This window comes from Hermetia illucens, chromosome 1 (assembly GCF_905115235.1).
Source record: "Hermetia illucens chromosome 1, iHerIll2.2.curated.20191125, whole genome shotgun sequence".
NCBI classification, from domain to species: Eukaryota; Metazoa; Arthropoda; class Insecta; order Diptera; family Stratiomyidae; genus Hermetia; species Hermetia illucens.
In genome coordinates, this window is record NC_051849.1 from 50,330,819 (window position 1) to 50,350,356 (window position 19,538).

Consider the following 19,538-nt stretch of genomic DNA (forward strand, 5'->3'; position numbering starts at 1 on the left):
AGGGTTGCTTTCATTCGTGAATGCTACGGGCTGGCTCTGAAGATCTGAGCCAGCTGGACTCTGCCTCCACGCTCTCATATCAGCAGTCACGGTCTTAGTAATTTTTGGAACCAAAACGGCGCACCACAGCGCTAATTGGGCTCCTCGGAGCGGCTACTGATACCAACCTACCCTTCCAGACAGATTAAAGATATACATCGGAAGTGAATCACATCTCCTTGTGGGTGTACTTGGTGGAACTGAGGGTAATCTTGAAACAATACTTTGTAAACGCATGATCCATATTATTTTGATTTCCTTACATTCTGCTTATAATATATTGACATTTTCTTATGTCTATGGAGAAGGAAAGACATTTTCACAGCTAGCTTTCATAGTGAGTCAAATTAAGCTTTCCAAAACAGGTCAACCAACAAAAGGCAGTGTTTAGAAACTGGGCTTGCTGATGAAAAACAGTCCATAGTTTTTATTTGACGTGAACAAAGGAAGGACAGCTTCAAACTAATTATATTGAGTAGAGAGTGATTTTGAAATTCGGGTCATATACAATTATGATGGGCAAAACTTTTTGGAATTTTCGTCACTACCTATTATCGCATGTCCTACGTTTGCGCAATTAAATGTAATGTGACTATATATCTTTCACTGCTAATAAAAAAGTTCTGAACATACTTCCATCAATAACATAACCATTACTCACAATTTCATGGAGGCCATGTGCACAATCTCCATAGTGTCAGATGCCATCTTCAGATAATTCTTTGCAGAGCCAACATATTCCAATAATTATTAAATATAATGATGCGTACGAATATTATATTGTCCGTAATATACTACTATCCACCACATCCGTGGTGTGGAACTGTGCTTGGCCAACGTTGCGTGCTAAATTGGTGCAATTGATGGCCACAAAAAAAAACCTATCTGGCACTCACGTGCATCATCCACCCACCACAATAAAACTGATCCGTGAATTCCACAGAAAATCAGATAAATCTATAAAAAAGGTACCCTAATTAGGGCCAATTATTTGGTGTTTTTCGGTAACGTACAAAACAACAATGGCTTTCAGAGTCCGTTGAATTCAAAATTGAATTGTTCTTTGAGGTGTTAGAGTTGAATGATCTGCAGACGATGTGAAAGGTTTCGCTTATCCAGACAATTGTTGTGTCGGTGGCAATTTGCTTTATTTTTGCAATCATCATTAAAATAATTAAAATTGTATTGGAAAATATTTTTTATGCTAGTCATTTTTGGCGGATGATTCTGAAGAAGGTCAATGGACTTTTGGACTCTGATGAACGGTTCTCTTGACTTCGCAACACGATATCAGGGTTTTTTGCTGATTATTCATCAAACTTACATAGACCATGACCATGTCCAATTAATCGGCTGCTTCTTTAGAATTTATTTTCTTTGTCTGGTTCTTCATAGTTTAATTAAGCTTCAAACTTTGTAACGGTTAATGTATTGTAAGGAGTTTTTGGACTTTTAATTTCGGTCTCAGGTTCTGTGTAAACCCTGGGAGGCATCAAAAAATTGAAATCTTTTAAATTAATGATATAAATATCAATACTGTCTCAGATTCAGTTACAATGAATACCTTACCCCTTATATGAGTAATGAAGCAAAAAGTAAATAATAACTACCTAAATGCAACAGCCATCATTAACAAAACTAACAGAACTGTAAAACTAAGTGCATCAATTTTCCTACTACCATCTCATCTAAAGAAAACTAAAAACACCCAAAGATGTGAATCTTGAAGACCAAAATCATATGCGGCTCTGTCAAAATCACCTTCAATTTTCTGTTATTTGGAGGCCCAATGCAAAAAGATTTCTTTCTTTCCCAATGACAGTAGTCAAGCTCAAGGATAACGTTCAAATATTTGCCTTTGTTTGTAAAAGTGAAAATTCCCAAGCAATTTAAACATCACCTTATTAGGCCGCAATATGTGCTAAATGGTGTGATGTGATGAAACTGGTGCGTAACGTCAATCTGCATTTTGAATTATTGCATTTAGTATTCAGGATCATGGTGTTAAATGGGAGGTTCTATTTGTGAGACTTTCCTGGAGCATATTGGAATGGATGTAGTCAATATATTGGATAACGTACGTTCAAGGTTATTTGTTATGTAATCAGAAATTAGAAATTGGATGGCTATTGGCTATTGTTAGGAGCGTGGTACTATCCCTGTAAATAATCCATTCAATGGCTTCCCGCCAACGGTGTTCGCAGGCTTTAGCGAATCTGAGAACGTTCTCCAGAGGCAGAGTGTCTGCAGATTCTTCATTGAAGAAAAGCTTACCAAAGTGTCTTCGTCTGAGATCTAAGGAAACCAGGTAGTTGCATATAAAGTGCAGGGCGGTCTCCTTCTTCTCCTCACATTGGCTGCACATAGCCGAAACCACTGCCGCAGTCTTTTCCATATGGTAGTTTAAAGAACAGTGTACCGTTAAAAGCCCTACTAGGGTTTTCATTTCCCACTTCTTAAAGAACAACAAAAATGCCGTTTTGGCGAACGCAGGTTCTTTCACAGGGATTTTCGCCCGTCGGCAAGAGTTCAAATTTCTCCACTCGACTGCTTCAATCCTTGCAATTACACCCTTCAGAGTAGACTTGAGATTGGATGGCCAAATACCAAAAGCTGATTCTGGCTCCATCATTGTGGATCCAGAACCTCGGCCAGGCAGTCTGTCAGCCTTCTCATTAGCAGTGATGTTTGTGTGCCCCGGCACCTTCATCAGGAATGTTTCGTTCAGTCGGCCAAATTTCAGCAGCACCTGATGACAACTTCAAGCCAGTTGATACGTCGTCACTGTTTAGTGCTAATAATGCTGCCCGACAGTCGGAACAGATTTGAATGGTGCGACGCCTCCTTTTTTGTCACAGATATTCCTCTGCTGCCAATGAAATGGCCAATGAATGACAGGCCGGGATATATGCCTAGACTATGGCCGCAATTTTTCCGAGGGGTCGGACCAGTTCCATAACATTCCGCGTCCGGTCCGCTCTCCACGACTGACCCGTCGTTGAAGATTATTAAGTCTGCAATCTGAAAAGACTCATGACCATTTATCGACCATTTATTTCTTTTGGTGATAACGACAGTGTGTGTCTTCTCAAAGACGTATCTGGAGATCATATGTTCGGCCGACATCAGAACTACCGGATTTTTGTCAAGGAATTCCTAGATAGACGCGTGACCGTATGATTGGCCGCCTTTCTACGCCCCAATGGTATCGAACCTACATGCGTCGTTGGTTGCTTTCCGTTTCACCTTCAAGTGAATGGGGGGTAGATTTAGGATAACTTCATGTGCCGTAGTTGGCAGAGTACTGGTCCAGTAACACTTAGGCAACCGGACCTCTGAATCTGCGTTAACAGCTTCCTGCTGTTAGCAAAGTTCAGTCTTGGCCACCATACCATGCTTGCATACAGCAAAACGGGTTTTATTATACATGTATACATCCAACGCATCCGTTTTTCCCCGTGAGTCCATTATGGAGCCAACAACTGTGTATTTCATGCGAAGTTGCATTCAAGCGGTCACATATTGTGTCCGCAAACAAGCCGGTAATTATTACAGCTATATCGTCCGCAAATGCGAATTCTTTGTCCTCCAGGAGCCATAGCAAAGGAAAGTGAATCCCGCTCTGTGGGCAGCCCCTAACACATCCGATCTCAATAGACTTCTGGGCGACCAATATGTGGATTTTTCTCCAATCTAGCATATGAAGGATCCAACTGATTAACAACTGTTCGATTCCGTGCTATCCTGTTGCATCACGAGTTGCCGCGAATGGGGCATAATTGAAGGTACCCTCGATGTCCATGAATTTTGGACATCACCTTTTCAATTTTTGCCATGAGTGATGGATTGCTATCTCCGCGGATTTGCCTTTCTAGTAGGCGTGTTGCCTATGGTGAAGTAGCCATTTAGGAATGTGTGTATCCGTTATGAACCGAACTACTAGTCTTTCTAGTCCTTTTAGTAGAAAGGAGGAGGTCCGTGTAGGTAGTTTCCGTGGTTTGGGAATAAGTATCACCTTCACATCACGGCAGTTAATTGGAATCTAAATGTATGTTCCAAATAACTATACCCAGGGCTTCCATTGCCTTTATTACTAGCCCAGGAATGATGCCACCCGGACCTGCAGACTTGTATCTATGGAACGAGTTAAACGCCCATTTTACTCGCTCCAGTGATACTACTTTGCATGCCTGCGTTTCTTCATCGCTTCCTGTATACCTCCCGGTCTGTAAATGTTCTATTCTACACGTCACTACTATTTTACACGTCACCCAATCTGTCTTCCACGAATTCCGAAATGGAGCGGTTGGGGGGGAGGTGAAATCGATCGATATGAGAGTGTGATATCGTTTGATACTCTCCACTCTCCGGCCAGAGCCACAATCTCAGGAGATGCCACCCTGGTGATGATAACCTCTCGCCTGACCACTTTGAAGAGAGTGGGTGCATTACCCAAATTAAGGATCTGCAGATTGGTCCGGGGCCACCAATTATAGTTAAACACATTAAGCAATTTTAAACATTTGTTAATTCTAAAATATAATTACGAAATATTATTTACTTTTTCATTCAAAAACTCACTTCAACTTTTTTTTCTGATAACTAGTTCTCCACTCAAACTTCCACGATTGCTCTACCTGCAACCTGTTACCAACCCGTTACCAACAGGTAGGTTAATCACTCAGGCAGGTGAGTTTCACTTCGTGGTGAATTATATTATGCTGGTGCGGAGCTCGGAGGAATCCTCGTTAAGCAGCTTGTGCCTAAACAATTACAATAATCGCAACTATCAAATGGAGATGAAGCATTGGCAGCAATCTCAAAAAATGCAACCACACGCAGAAATTTATCATTCCGCCGAGGGAAGAAGCGTCCTCATCGACAGAAAAAGAAGCCAAATAAAGCCTGTGAACCCGGGAAGTGGAGGGGGCAACCACACCAGGCGCAATTTTACCCCCGAAAGCTGAGCGAAGTTGAGTATGTCGATGAATCATTTATCAACCAGAATGCGGACGAATTGAAGTTCCGCCAACTGGCCTACTAAAGACGACAGGCAAATGCTGCCACCACCAAGCATAGAAGAAATAATTATATCCGACTCTCTATCAATTTCGAAAATGCTTTCTATTGTATCCACAAGAGAAAATACTAACCGGACCCTGTATTGTGCTCTATCTTTCTCTTCCTGGCTGAAGTTCTTTGGACTTGAAGACTACCTTAACCTTATGCCAAGAGGTAGGCACCTAACACAAAGCAAGACATTCTCGAACAATCTTTCTTAGAAGCTGATATAAGTGCTCTTTATCTATCTTTAGCATCGCTGAATGCTTTGAAGTATTCAAAGAATAGTATAACAGGTCTCGCCTTTTCATTGGTGAAAACCGCTCTCGCAGTGTCAAAATTTCCCTTACAACCCTCTCGAACTTCGGCTACCTGCTCTCTCGGATGGTATAATTCCAAGAGAGCCGGAATGGACTCAACTCTGGCGTTCGTGAAAGTTGCACCCGGCTTTCTAAGAGAATCCAGCTTGGCCGACTCCTCCTTTTCAAGGACTCTGCACAAGTCTGGAAGTCTCCCATTTTCCTTTCAGCTCCTCACAGTATGCTATAGAGCAGCCTCACTTCGTACGTTTCACGAACCTCTTATATACGCTGAGCCTTCGCAGTTTTCTGTTCCACAATGGAACCGTTTTAGCGTTTTAGACTCTGAAAATAGGGGAAGCCTCTTCAAAGGACTCTAAAGGTGAGCTACTCAGAGTTTTCAATTCATCTTTTATAGCCAGAGAAGTCCTTAATCGCCAAAGAATTTCCACTTTATTGCCAAAAGTTCATTGTATTTCGTCCAATCCGTTTTCCTGGCATTCCACCTTTGCATTATCGACTGTGCGCCTGCAATAATCAGATAAAATTCTAAGTAGCGATATTGTGAGAGTTAGACTTCGTTTAGCAATCACCAGGCTCTTATCAACTCTAATGACTTTGTAGTGCAGATGGTTGGGTCAATTACTTTACGTCTTTTTGGCTCCGCAAACGTAGGTGCGCATCCTGCGTTTGCAGTTAACAGACTAGTGGAAGTGATCAAATCAAACAGTTTCTTGCCTTTATGATTGCAATTTGCTACTTCCCCAACAAATCACACAACCATCACAACCTATTAACGCCACTTGATTCATCATGCACTACCAAATCCCTTAGCTCTTGCGTTAGCGAAGGATACAAAGAATCATAGGGTAAGTAGGCAAAAATAATTATAACGTTTCTCCTCTTGGCATTAACTTGATATTGTAAGTTGACCGCGACCAGGTCCTGGGAAAAGAATTGTCTTAGCAAGGTTGCTTCTAAAAATGTTGATATCAGGGTACAGGTTCACGGCCTCGAGATTTTGCTGAAACGAACCGGTGGCTTTTGTACTGAAAATATATAAGGACAGTCCTGCAACTTTGCCAGCCTCCTGTCATTAGATAGAAAGAGGCTTTGGCATGCTTCAAGTTAATTTGACTACTCTTTACATGTGTGTTATAAGTGTAATCTGATTTGAAAACCACCGCCAACTGAAAAATCTGTTGCGTCGAGTGTGGGGGTATCACCAGGGTCACCATCTTGTCCTCATCTTCCGTCGAAACTTTCGCTTTCTTGCCTGTGATTTTTCTGGACAATTGGATATCGCTACACTTGGTGGTGTAGCAACGCCCATGTCCTCATTGCTAAGCAACTTTGCCTTCTTTTGCAGTGCCTTCCATTGCCGTCTGCTGGGAGGCTTCCCAGATACATGGCATTTGGGTTGCATGGATCTGTTTCCACATACCGAAATTAGACCAGTTACATCCACATCACCAAATTCCCTTTCTTCTGTTTTTACTAGTAAAGGCGAAAGGGAAGGTTCAGACATACAAGTCTGTAGTCTTTCCTTCTTTGCGATAGAAGTTTCCTTTCAACGAGCCTCCCGCTCCCGTTTTCTGCAAGTATTAGGCAACAGTGTTACCGATAACTAGACCAGCCCTAGTCAGATTTCCAGTCTCTTTTATTGAAGAAGTAGACACTAGGTGCAGGTTTTCTACTGAAGTGGAGAGCCTGTGTTCCATAGATTTCTCTGTTGGAGAATATGAATCTGGTGAGGGGCCACGACGTGATTTTTCAAAGTCGCGAGTAGATTCGAAATTTGTGACTCCTCGCCACTTGGAGAGTTACAATCCATTACTTCCATCTTCATGTGTTTTGGAACACCCTTAAGTTAATTGTAAACTACTACAAGCTCCCCTACAACCATAAGGTAGTATCGAAGACTTCTTGATCTTGATTTTTTCCCTGACCTAGATATTTTAATTTGAAAGGAAAATATTTTCATTTCAGAACCAAAAAAAATATATATTTCATAGTTCAAAATATAGGAGTGGATTAAATTTATTTTAGATATTGTGATGTTATGTATAAGAAGGATTAGACAAGGGAGAGGAGAAGCTATCCTACCTAACCAAGAAGGTAACCATGTATGTTGGATTTATTTATTATTCTTAAACTTGTTTTCAGCCTGAAGTGTAAATTTTATTTGAAATGAAATCGATTCCCCCCAAAGCAAGTGCCTGTATCAATAACATGATGTCATCAATGTACCACAAACTCAATATACGAGTAAATAACTACGAGCTCGCAATGACATTCAGTGACCTTATCGCATATTCAATTCCCTAGAATACTAAAATTGGATAAACGATCTAAATTTTTTCCACATGTGATATATAAAAACGGAAATGCCATTTAAAGCGCTTGACACTATGAAAAATGTTAGTGGCTAAGTGCAAAATTTAGTGCATTTTCGAGATGCAGTTCACCACCCCACTGTCTTTCATGGGGTTTATTAGGGACTATTGTGATACCCTTCGGTCTATGCGCTTAAAATGAGGATGTATTCAATTCATTACCTGGCTTACAGTAGAGAATTGATATTCGTGGTTGCATCCGAAATCAAATTTGATTTAAAAATACAATGTTCCATATCAAGACCACAATATGGAATAATTATAAGAAACTAATTCCCAACGTTTATAAGTGTTCATGATTCAATATCTTTCCATCAAAAGACAAAAGGAAGGAATACGAAAACCAATAGCAGAAAAGACGAGGAAACGAAGAAGGGCTAGACGGTCGGCTCCGCTCATTGAGCTGACGGAAGAGAAGACATTTGCGGAAGTCCTCGGTGAAATCCGCTACAAGATGAAGCTCGAAGACAATGGAGCAGAAGTGCCATCCATACGGAAAACGAATGGTGCCGGAGTTCTGGTCAAACTAGGATGAAGACGACTTGTAAGAATACGTTCTACGAAGCGGTCAAGGGGTTACTAGGGGCGAAGGCTTTCGAAGTGGAAGGCGTTCGAAGTGGTGGAAGTCATAAATCGTGAATGTCCAGAAGTAACCAACGCCCGGACAGGTATCACTCCTGTGAATGTTCGAAGCCAAAGACTCGCTGGGGTGGAAATCCTCGATCAATACACGGGAAAACTCCTTAACAGCGCGAAGATAAAAATTGGACGGGTTGTATGCAGGATACGAATGCCGATAATCGCCACCAAGTGCCACAGATGTCTGGACGATGGACATACGTCAGCAACTTGCAACTGACCCAACAGGAGGACAATATGCCGCAGATGCGGTCAGATAAATCATTAAGCGAAGACCTGCAATAAAAACGAAAATTGCAGTCTCTGCAGGGAGCATGGCGCGTCTGATGAAAGCTTTACACACACTGCGGGTTCGGGGTGGTGTCCAATCTTTTGAGTGGACCTAAAAAGTGCTGGGACGTAACTAGCACGATCTCCATCCTACAAATTAAGATGCACCGTAGTACAACCGCTCACGAATTACTAGCACAGTTCGGGTTCTTCGTGTTCTTACCCACGGCCAAGAGTATGGCTTTGTCTGGAATCGGTATTTAGGGATAACGATTTTTAAAATTTACCTGACGCCGAATCAGACGATGACGGACTTCCGGCACCAGCTTGATGCTCTGGATGACGCGTTTCGGGTACACAGGGTCGGATCCTGTTAGGAAGTGGCTAGGATCCTGGAAGGAGGCATGCCTCAGCTAGATTCCAGAGAGAAACGGATCCAGGAAATGACGCTAGAACCGGGCTCGCAGTTTTAAATATCGAAGCAACGTTCCGGTGCATGTGGAACTTCGGAAGGGTGAACATCGGGAAATTTGACAATGTTCTTGGAACAGGCAGAGTTGCGCTGGAGGGCCTTTCGGGGGATGCCAGTTTTACAGCTAATACTGTCGTAAATTCAGTGATGAACCTGATAGTGACAGCGTGTGAAACTCCCAAGCCCTGGAAGGGCTTTAGTCGTGACAAGCCTTTTATGTACCGGTGGACGGCAGAAACTGCCGACCTATGGAAAGATTGTCATATCCACCGTTTGGCTTTGATTTAGTTCACGCGCCCGCAAAAAGGCATGGGTCATAGAGGCAGAGTATATATCATCAAAAAGCATTACGATAAATAAAAGCAAAGCTCGCGGCTAGCAGAATCTAGTCAATTAGATAAATGAGGATCCGTGCCAACTTGCCGTGCCAACTATAAATTTGCTCTGCTACATGCCTTTTCCAAAAGCAATAATAAAAGAGAACGCATGTAATGATATGTCCCTTTTCTTCCATTTTAGTAACCCTTAGCCTTCTCAATATACTGCTCACAATTTCCTAATCCCCACCCCGACATTCACTTACATCAACCATTTAACATTTTAAAATTAATAATATCATTTTATTTATTTATTTAAACCTACCACCTGTTACCTTTAGCTAAAATTCTAAAACTCATTTATATTTTTAAAAATTTGTCAATAATAGAATAATATAATTCTGGGCTATTGCATGATTGGTCAAAAGGGAGCATTGACTTTGCTCATAAACTCCCCCAGGTCGCACATTATTGGGTGCACGCCTAACCTGTTGCTTCTGATTGAGACCACTGAAAATCTATTTTGGATGGAGGATTAGCGGGACCAGGACTGGCTGATGAATGGATAGCTGATGAGCTGGACCGGGGATGGGAGATGAGTGCGATAAGTTGAGTTGAAGAGTCGGCGAGGACAATTTCGTTGTCTAGTATTGGAGTAGAAAGTGAAAGGAATCAAGGCTGTTTCTACCCGGCTAGTAAGCGGATGGATGACTGCTGATGGTTTCATTCCTGCGCTGGAAAAAAAACCGAAATAGTTGGCTACAATGAAAATTCCGGCCTTGCGACACCATATCGATCGGCAAGTAGCCTATAGTAAAAACCAGCAGTTTAATGCTCGACTCGAAGATGAGCTTCTTCGTCGAAATAAAAGCAGCAGCGCGGAAGACTACGGCTGGAGTCTCGGCCTTGAGTCGGCTAATGCCGATTTTTGGGGCCCTAAGTCTACCAAGAAGCAAGAAGTTTCCTGAACTTCCTTTCTCCTCTTCCCTTCCGTTGCAGCAATTCTCTAAGTTGAAGGCTCCCTAAGCTGAGAGGGCTAGTCCGAAGTAATTTGTCAAACCGTTCTTGGCTAGTTATCTGATGACAAGGAGGTGTTTAGTTGGTAGTCTGACGGCGTACTGTTGCGGGAGTCCAACACTTTGTGCTTAAACGCATTCACCCACCCTACTCGGAAAAAAAATCATACAATCGTATAGGGTACTAGTAACGACTGGAAAATGATTTAGGCCATTCATAAGTGCTGATTTACCAGACCTTTCCATAAATAAATACGAAACGAGATAAATAGCAGAACAAATTTTAGATTGCGGACGATTTCAATTCCAATACTGTTACTTTTCTATTCTCAACTAAGAGCCAGTCGTTACATTATTTTCGGATCCCCTCGCCTAATGGAACATATAAATTTTCCTTGCAGAGCACACAAATTACCATAGCGTCTACCTATAGATAACGGACCTGAAAATCTATAATGGGCAGCGCTTGAGCTCCAATCTCCAGGACATCGAGAAAAAGGCAAAAAAGAACTGCAGGACGTTTATCCTGGCCACACTCACTCGTATAAAGTTCCCATTAATCATGCCAGTAGTTGCAGGATTTATGGAACCTGATGCAGGCGATACTTGCCGATTTTTTTCTTTTTTTGTATATCAGCCGCCACACATCCATGTTGGCTAATACTCGTATCTTCCAATTACGCCGTGGACCGGGAATGATTTCATCTGAATTGTTATGACTGAAATCTCTCGCCAATATTCGCAATGATGCCTTCATTGCCACCTGTAATAGGCTTTTATTCAATTTCGGTCGTAAATTTTGATTTTCTGCTAATGCCTGAATGCATAAACGAGCGTTTTTTTCTCGCTGAATTTATGGTCCAATTGGAAGTTTTCATGATGATTTCAGGATTAGTGAAATGTATTTTCATTGAGGAGAGCCTGCTGGCAGGGAGCTGGCCAATGGTTATTAAGGATTATTGTTGTTTATCCATGGCGCTTCGGTACGTTTGATAAATTGAAATGAGTTCGCCGATGTGTTCCAGCGCATGGCGGGGTATGTTTTATTATGACTAGGATAATTCTTTGTTGGATTTCGAGATGATAGCTTTCCGGGGCATTAATACTCTGTCAGACATCTGAACAAGATAAAATGGAAAATCGCATAATAGTTCGTCACGGGTTTGAATGACTTTTCATGGCATTGTCGTTTGATTTATAGGACTCAAGCTCTGATTTGATAGTCAGTAAAAACTGTTTTTTTTTTCGTTTTAATGCTTTATTTAGTGACTCCACTAGCGACTAGTGAAAATTCCCTTCAATGGAAAAGAGGAATAAATGGCAAATAGATGCGAGAAAAAAGGGATTAAATCTGCTTGGAAAATTCTCTCTGATGATGCCGTTGTAGTTGTGGATGAAAATTCTACAGCGAATTCGCTATATATAGCGTAATAAGTTGATTTCCATAAAAGGATATTGCGTTAATAGGCAGCTTAAAATTTTGGGAGGAAGGGATATTCAAAGCACTGGAAATAATGAGAAATCCTAGGTTTGTTTACCGAAGTAATAATTATGCTTCATTTTCTTCGATGTCCAAAATGGAAATACTTCATTTTACTAAGCCAACAGAGAAAGTTAATTAAAGGGGAGAAAGTAATTTGCTTCCTTTACAAATACATCGCTGAAAAGACATTGCCTTCAGACTAGAGGTAGCGCATAGAGAACACGATTAAGGAGTCGATGGTAGGGAGATTTTCCCTTTTAAATGATATTAGTGAATATCAGACTCCATTTTCTTAACCTTCTGGATCTATAAGAAAAGATCAAATTTTATCTATTTGGTATAGCTTCAGTAAAGAATTTAATGATAGAAATAGTTGCGTGTTTAGATCCGATTATGATTTTCAAATATTTCCGTGAGAAAGATGAAAGCAAAAACATAACCACTGCTTAATATAGACAGTTGCTAGACAGAACTGTCCATGCTACTCAAGTCAAGTGGTAGCAACGTCTTCTATACTGCTGTGAGTGTCGTCTGTGTTGGATTCGTATTTTTCAGTTTGTCGTCACTCAATTAATCAAAAGTTTAACTGGGTTGATGGAGCTGGAGAAGCTCCTGAACCACATTTCCTTCTATAGCCAAATATGAACAGCAAGAGAGTACTTCGTAAGCGCCGAAAGGACCGCAGATAGCCCGTTGCCCAGCGAACTGGAAAAAATCGAAAATAGGAAGACGTATCTGAAGGAAACTTCACCAAGATCTAGGGCTGAAAAAGCGAAGGCGAAGAAAGACAAGAGGAGACAATGCGCAACGCCCTTAGAAAACCGTCTACGACTGGTGGAGTACCAAGGGAGAAGGTGAGGAGACGAAAAAAAACCAGATTGCCAACTTTACACGCTTCGAATTCCATCAGTGTGGTCCACTGTAAGATCAACCCATAAGACAGTTAAGCAGAAATGCCTACTAAACATGAAACAAAAGGGTAGCGGTGAATTCAGCCTAAAGACAATAAGGATATGTTATATGAACGGTACATAAGGCTACTGGGAGAAAAGTCGTTGGTTTCTAACCTAGAAGCTACTTCTCCTTTGAAAATCCGAGATCTCGATCAGAAGGCACTGATATGGAAGAGGCGGTCAAAAGTGAATGCCCAGACATAATCAATCCCCAGATAGATATCACTTCCATGGACTCCCGAAGTCAAAAACTCACTTTTTGGAACTTGCCGAGTAATACGAGAGGAAATTCCTTTATAACGAGAAAATCAGAATTGCTTGGGTAAAAATTTGGGTAGTCCTCGCTAAGTGTTCCATTTGCTTAGACTATGTTCATGCCACATATGTGGACAAGTAGATTACAAAGCGAAGACCTGCAATGACGAGCAGAGTTCCGTTCTCTGCAGTGACCGTGGCGAGACTTGTGAGAGCGTTGGATGTACTGCGTGTTCAGGGCGGTATCCGATTTTCAGGGATGAATCCGTATTCCAAAGGTCAACCATTCTATATGGAGATAAAAACTGATCTGGTACTAACCAGCGAGCAGCACCGGAACAAGGACCCAGCTTCATGGCAACTCGACTTATTATTGCCCAAAGCTGAGGAGAGGAATTTATCCGGATTCCGTGTTCAGGGATAACGTCTTCCAGCGTTCTTGTTGGGACCAAGGTTTAAAACTTCTCCGGTTGAAGCGAGTGATTTTTTCGATTCTCAAAATTGGTAATTAATTAGCTTAGAACGATTTAGTTCAATTGGAATCAGGTGATTTATACCGATTTTTGATGTGCTATTCAAAGAGGTGAAGGATTCGATGCTCTCGCCCCTATGTGAAGAAAATTTATGTTGTAAAGTGGGTTTAATTTAGCAAGCGGAGAATAAATGCTAGCTTTCGTTTAGGCCTCTCAATATTTGCCAACTTTAGCAAATTTAGGAATTCCATTTTCGGTTTAGCCGATTCTAACCGCCCTTTATTGACTTGGAAGGAATGTTGGTAGGTTCTGATATTTTTTGAGACTCAATTGCGTTCAACAAGACATGGTTTGGAGGACGTTTGTGGAATTTAACAATAAGATGATGTTAAACTTGATGCTCTCAAGGGTGAATGCTGATTAGGCATGACTTCAGTGCCAGGACACTTGAATGAGGCATGCACCTCCCGCACTCCATGGGAAAATGAATTCTCGAAACTGCGGCGAAACTGGGCTCGTAATCTTAAACCCCGCATCCATGTCAACGCTACTGCCCCGAGGTCCCAATGGAAGCATTCCCGACGTAACGTTCGCGTCGAAACCACTGGTGTGCTTTGTGGTCAGCTGGCGGGTTCTGGAAGACTTTTCCACAAGTGGGAAATCGTGAAGATAGAAATATCAGGCGACTCATCAGAGAACAGAACAGAACAGGTAGAGCTTTGGTGGAAGATTCCTCGGGGGGTGGTAGCGCTGCAGCTGCCACTGTCATAGATTCAATTCCCAGGATGATATCAGCCTTGGCTTTCCTATGCATGGGTATATGGTGTAAATTGCCGTCCTGCGGAAGAAGTGTTGTAAGCTCCATCATTTGGCACAACGCTTAAACGACCAGGGAAATACATGCCCTGCAACCAGCTAGAAAGACTCTGCAGTGCGATAAACAAAAGTAAACCTTAGTTATGAAAAGTCGGGATTTTGCGGAAACAATTATTAGGATGATATTATTCTGGAATTAGAACTCAACACTATTTTTTTATTCAGCAAATATCACGAATATAACAGGTTGTTCTCGAAATATCGATATTTACTGAATACTGAATACTGTTGAGATTTAATTCCTAAAATTTTTTTACCAGAAATACCGCAATACTCCTTTCGGACGCCGGTCCATCCAAACACCAACGAAATCGTCAAAAAACAGACAGAAATGGTGCTCGAAAATCGTCATTCCAGCCTAAGGGAGATTGCTTTTGAACTTGACATTGCATATGTTACCGCTCACCACATTTATGTGGAAATTTAGGGTACTAGATGTGTCACATTCCGCCTCGTCCCAAAAAGGTGAATTTTGTGGAAAAACAACACCGAAAGAGCTGCTGAGGACATAATTTCTGAAACGAATAATATCCTAATCTTCATAAAACCCATAATTACTGGCGAAAAGATGTGGGTCTACGGGTGAAAACAAGTCAAAAATCCACCGGGTAGCGCTTCGAAAATGAGCCAAAACTTAAGAAAGCAGAACGCGACGAGAAAGCTAAAGGTCATCCATTTTCCGGCCCACCAACAATGCATGGACGAGTGGATGAAATGCTGACCCACATGCATTGCTTCAGATTGAAATTATTCTGAAGGAGATAAGATAAATTTGCCCAAAAATTAAGTCGGTTTTGGGAAAGTGCACCAAAAGCTGATCAGGACTAAACTCACTGAAGCAATACGTGATGCCGTGGACTTATCCCAACGCAGCCCAGTTTTAGTGCAAAAAGATCCGGGGTGGATCATGGAGCCCGCGGATATGGTCGCCATAACCACTGATCTCAAAAACGCTTTTAATTCCATAACATGGACAAACATGCTAGTCACTCTAGTGAATTTCACGTGCCGGGCTACCTCTTGCGATTTTAAGGGATTACCTAATAATGCTCTGAAAGTTGAGGTTTAAGAATACACTCAAAGTTTTCCCTGCTTATCACAAGGGGTGACTAAAAAGGATAGAAATTTGTGGGCTAACCACCTGCAAATTTGAAGCTTTACTGCCACCGAAACCTCAATAACGCCTCAAATAGGGACTGACCTCACAGCTAGGATCTTTGACTATCGAATAAGAAGTATGATTGGTTCCTAGAATTTGCATTCGCTTCACGACAACGGTAGCGAAGGTTCTCAGAATGTTCGCTTTCTCTAAGTCGAGTGGGAATTACAACCATATAAGCTGGGCATTCTGAGCTTAAGCGAAGTAAGGCTGCAAAACTCTTGTAGTAAAGCGCTTTTGTACTCTGGAACGCCGAGTGGTAGTAAACGTGAATCCAGTGTTAGGTTTCTGATGGCTATGCAAGGTACGCTCTCTAGATTCGGGGGCTGATTTATGACAGACTTCTCACTGCAAGATTCCGATCCAAGTCGAAAATTGCAGCACAACACCACCCCCAACTTGAATCACTTCTTCCTTTTTACAGTGAGGCCACACATTTCCATGTTGCACTTCGTAGAATAAATTGTTGGCTGACTCCACTTTACTTTAAGTCTTCCAATACTCTGAGTGATGCCAAAGCGGACCATTAGCAGAATGCTCAGCGGATGCTGCAGATAACATACATTGAATTATCAAATAAATAGAGTTAATCTTTTTGCTGAAACGGAAGAATTCATGTACACTTTCTAGAATAGTAGAAGAGAAGTATAGGTTTCTCGGAAATACCCTAGATAGGTGATTTCATGCACGTATCATGGACTTTGAGGCAAATGCCGTCGGTATCCCGCCTCATTTTCGGCGTCATTCTCATGTTGCCACCGAACACAATTGTTTCACATTTGTGGAGATCAATGAATCATTTCCATTGAGCAAAGTACCGACCTCATCCAAATAGATAAGTTTTGCTGAGGGAAATGTTTTTGATGCAAGTATAAGGGGTCAAAGGATCATTGCGGGATTTTGGCAGGATTAGGATTAGGGCTCGGTATACGAAAGTCAGCGGTGAACAAGGAAAGTAGGGTAGCTGAAAGGACTAAATCTTGGGGTATATTGAAGGGGACGAATCGTGCTCCCGGATGTCGATTTGGGATTTTTGCTACCTAGGAAGCTACTGATTAGCTTGCGTAGGTGGGATGGAAGTTGAGAATTACAGTAATATTAAAAATGAGCCCTTACTGCATGGAGAGCCAAAATTTTTTCGTAGGTGCAGAAGGTAGGCTATGGCTGGAGTCGTCAGGTTGATTCCAAGAAGAATGTCCATCTTAAGGAAAAGAAGCGCATCCATGAGTTTTTAGGTCGGTTAGTGAACTAAAAATTAGGAAGTATGCAATTGGAGTCGTAGTGTTCATCAATAATAGATTTCATTGCCAGCTCGAAGATCTTGGCAGGATAGGACTGCAGCAATCGGGATTAAGAGGGTTTCCTTTTTTTAATTATAGCAGTTATACTTCCAATCGTATTGAGTAAAGAAAGGTCGAAGCGTTGGTAGCACATTTTTTGAAAGCTGTAATGCGAATGGGATTTTGCCGGAATCTTCCGATTTCTTGCTTTTAGACGTCACGATTGATGTCGTGACGATGATTGGGGTGATAAAGTGGATGGGTATTCCCGATGATTCGGTTGATTGAGAAGATAGGTGACAAAGTTTTCTGTGGGTTAGTTGCGATAAAAGAATTAAATAAATTTGTATTAGAGGAATTGATTCTCTGACCTCGGTTCCAAAATCTTGGTCCCGAATGTGCAAGGTGCATTGATTTTCACCTTTTGGGGGGCGGGGGTAATGTTTTGAGATAGGACTGTTTGCTGGGTTATTTTGCCCAGGTGGGGACAAGTTTTTCTAAGTTCCCCGATCTTGCCAGGGTTCAATTTCATATTGGAGCGGCGTTTGTAGAGGTAGGCGGTATACACGGTTGAGATTCATTGGCAAATTGGCTTGATAAGGTTGTAGATTTTTTCAGTGAGGTGAGAGAACTGCAAACAGTGCGCCTGTTTCTTTCGCAAATCGATGTAAATAAGATTGTTTTTCACATTATACCTTCAAATGCAACTTTTTGATTTCCCTTTTAATTTCTTTTTGGCGATGTAGCCATTCTACATACACACATCGGATATCAGTCACATTATAAATGGCGCATTTTTTTCCGAAATTATATCGTTTCCCGCTTTGTGGTTTTTAGTTTGATTGCCCGATATATCATATTGAGAATGCCTTACTACGAGTTAAAGAATATTCTGTTATTATTCGAATTGTCAAGGAACCAAATTTACGACTAAGAAGTTTATACCCCAAAATAAGAAGGATACTTTCTCTGTTCTATAATGAAACTGAAAGGACATGTTCTGCTCGTGTGGGAAATATAATAGAATTTGATTTCCTTTCATAATTTTTCGGCATGATTTTTTCCCACGGTAGCCCTAAAAACTATAAGGCACGCAACATGATTCTATTGTGTACACTCGACTAGTGAAAGCAATTATCTAATCTATTCCTTCAAAGAAAAGATCTTCTTTGCAATGACACCGCGATACTCCATGTTACGAATTAGAAGAGGAAATTTGGACTGGAAGCATTAAAACTCCAGCAAACTACTTAGTATATTATAAATACTGCACTAGGCTAGTCAACTGGTCGATGAAAGAGTATTAGCAAAACGATGTAAAGCTTTTCTACGTTTGTAAAAAAATATTCTGTCACAGAGCAACCTTAGATGCTACTGCTGATTGATATTCGCTGTTGGGATCGTACAATATTTTAATCCACTGAGGATATTGTTAGATTTGTAGCTCCTGCTTGGGACTACAACAATAAGTTTCTGCTAGCAAAATGAAAAGTTGACAGAGGAAGCCGGAAACTACCGGTTTCCTTTTCATTCTTCAAAATATAAGATAAAGTTAAAGTTTTGAAATTAATTCTATTGCATTGACACAGGTCACTAGTTAATAAATAGACACATCAATAATACCCGCAGTTATGTCATAGTTTCTTCAAAGGTCTTCAACTAAGTTTATTTTATCCAAGAAAATACAACCTTAATGATGAAAATGCATTTCTCTTTCAAAATAAAATTAGAATAATAGAACTAATCACAATTTAGCTATTTAATCACTGTCCGTAGGTACCTTGTATTATGTGTATATCTTTAAAGCAAATTAATTACAAAAGATTCCAAGTATTCGTTCAAAAACTTACCAAAAATGGGATCTTCATGTTTGATATTAAAAATTTCACTCACGAAACGATTTACCACCAAAGTAAAAACTAAACCAGTTATAATTACAAACTAGCAGTCCTTGAGAGGGTTCTTTATTAAAATTCCGGCCTGCAAACAAGAGAATGAATCTATAATCGTTCAGCACAAATAAAAAGCAATCTCGATCGAAAACTTGTTTAAGATGCGCGCACAACAAGTACCAATCCAACAAAAATTTCTTTATATAAAAACTGCACGCGGCTTAAAACACAAGTCAAATCAAAGATACTTTTCTTACTATCTTTAAGTGTCTGCAGCCTCTATGCACCTTGATCACTTGGCACAAGTAAAACGCACATGCACACGCCAGGTGAGTTCTACCTTTTCGCCGGGCTGTTTCGCGTGGACGAGAACAAAATCAAGACTGGAAGCTTCCCACCCAGTGGTCTTACTATTTATAAAATGATCGTAATAAGTCAGGGCTTCATGGATCGGACCTCATCAAATTGAAGCGAATTTTACATATTTACCGGAAAAAAGAGATGACTTTTAAAAAAAATCATAAATTGCTTCAAGTTGTGGCGTTTTTGTGGGCATTAGCACGCTATCAATGTTAACATCATCGCACCATGAGTAACAATTGTAATAGTAACAACAACAATTTCATGATTATCTTCATTAAATAATTTCATCTGCAAA

At 41.0% G+C, this 19,538-nt stretch overlaps 1 protein-coding gene across 4 annotated transcripts in view; it reads right to left on the minus strand.

The window, feature by feature from the left end:
• The window catches only part of LOC119646574 (stress protein DDR48), a 67,341-nt gene extending 48,044 nt beyond the window's left edge, over window positions 1-19,297 (minus strand). For all 4 annotated transcript variants that reach the window (XM_038047065.1, XM_038047066.1, XM_038047064.1 and 1 more), the window contains exons 1-2: window positions 19,138-19,297; window positions 18,839-18,968 (exon numbers count right to left, since the gene is read on the minus strand). In XM_038047065.1, coding sequence (XP_037902993.1) covers window positions 18,839-18,856 — 18 coding nt within the window. In that variant the 5' untranslated portion in view covers window positions 18,857-18,968; window positions 19,138-19,297. The remainder of the gene's footprint in view (window positions 1-18,838; window positions 18,969-19,137) is intronic.
• Between the last annotated feature and the right edge of the window lie 241 nt (window positions 19,298-19,538).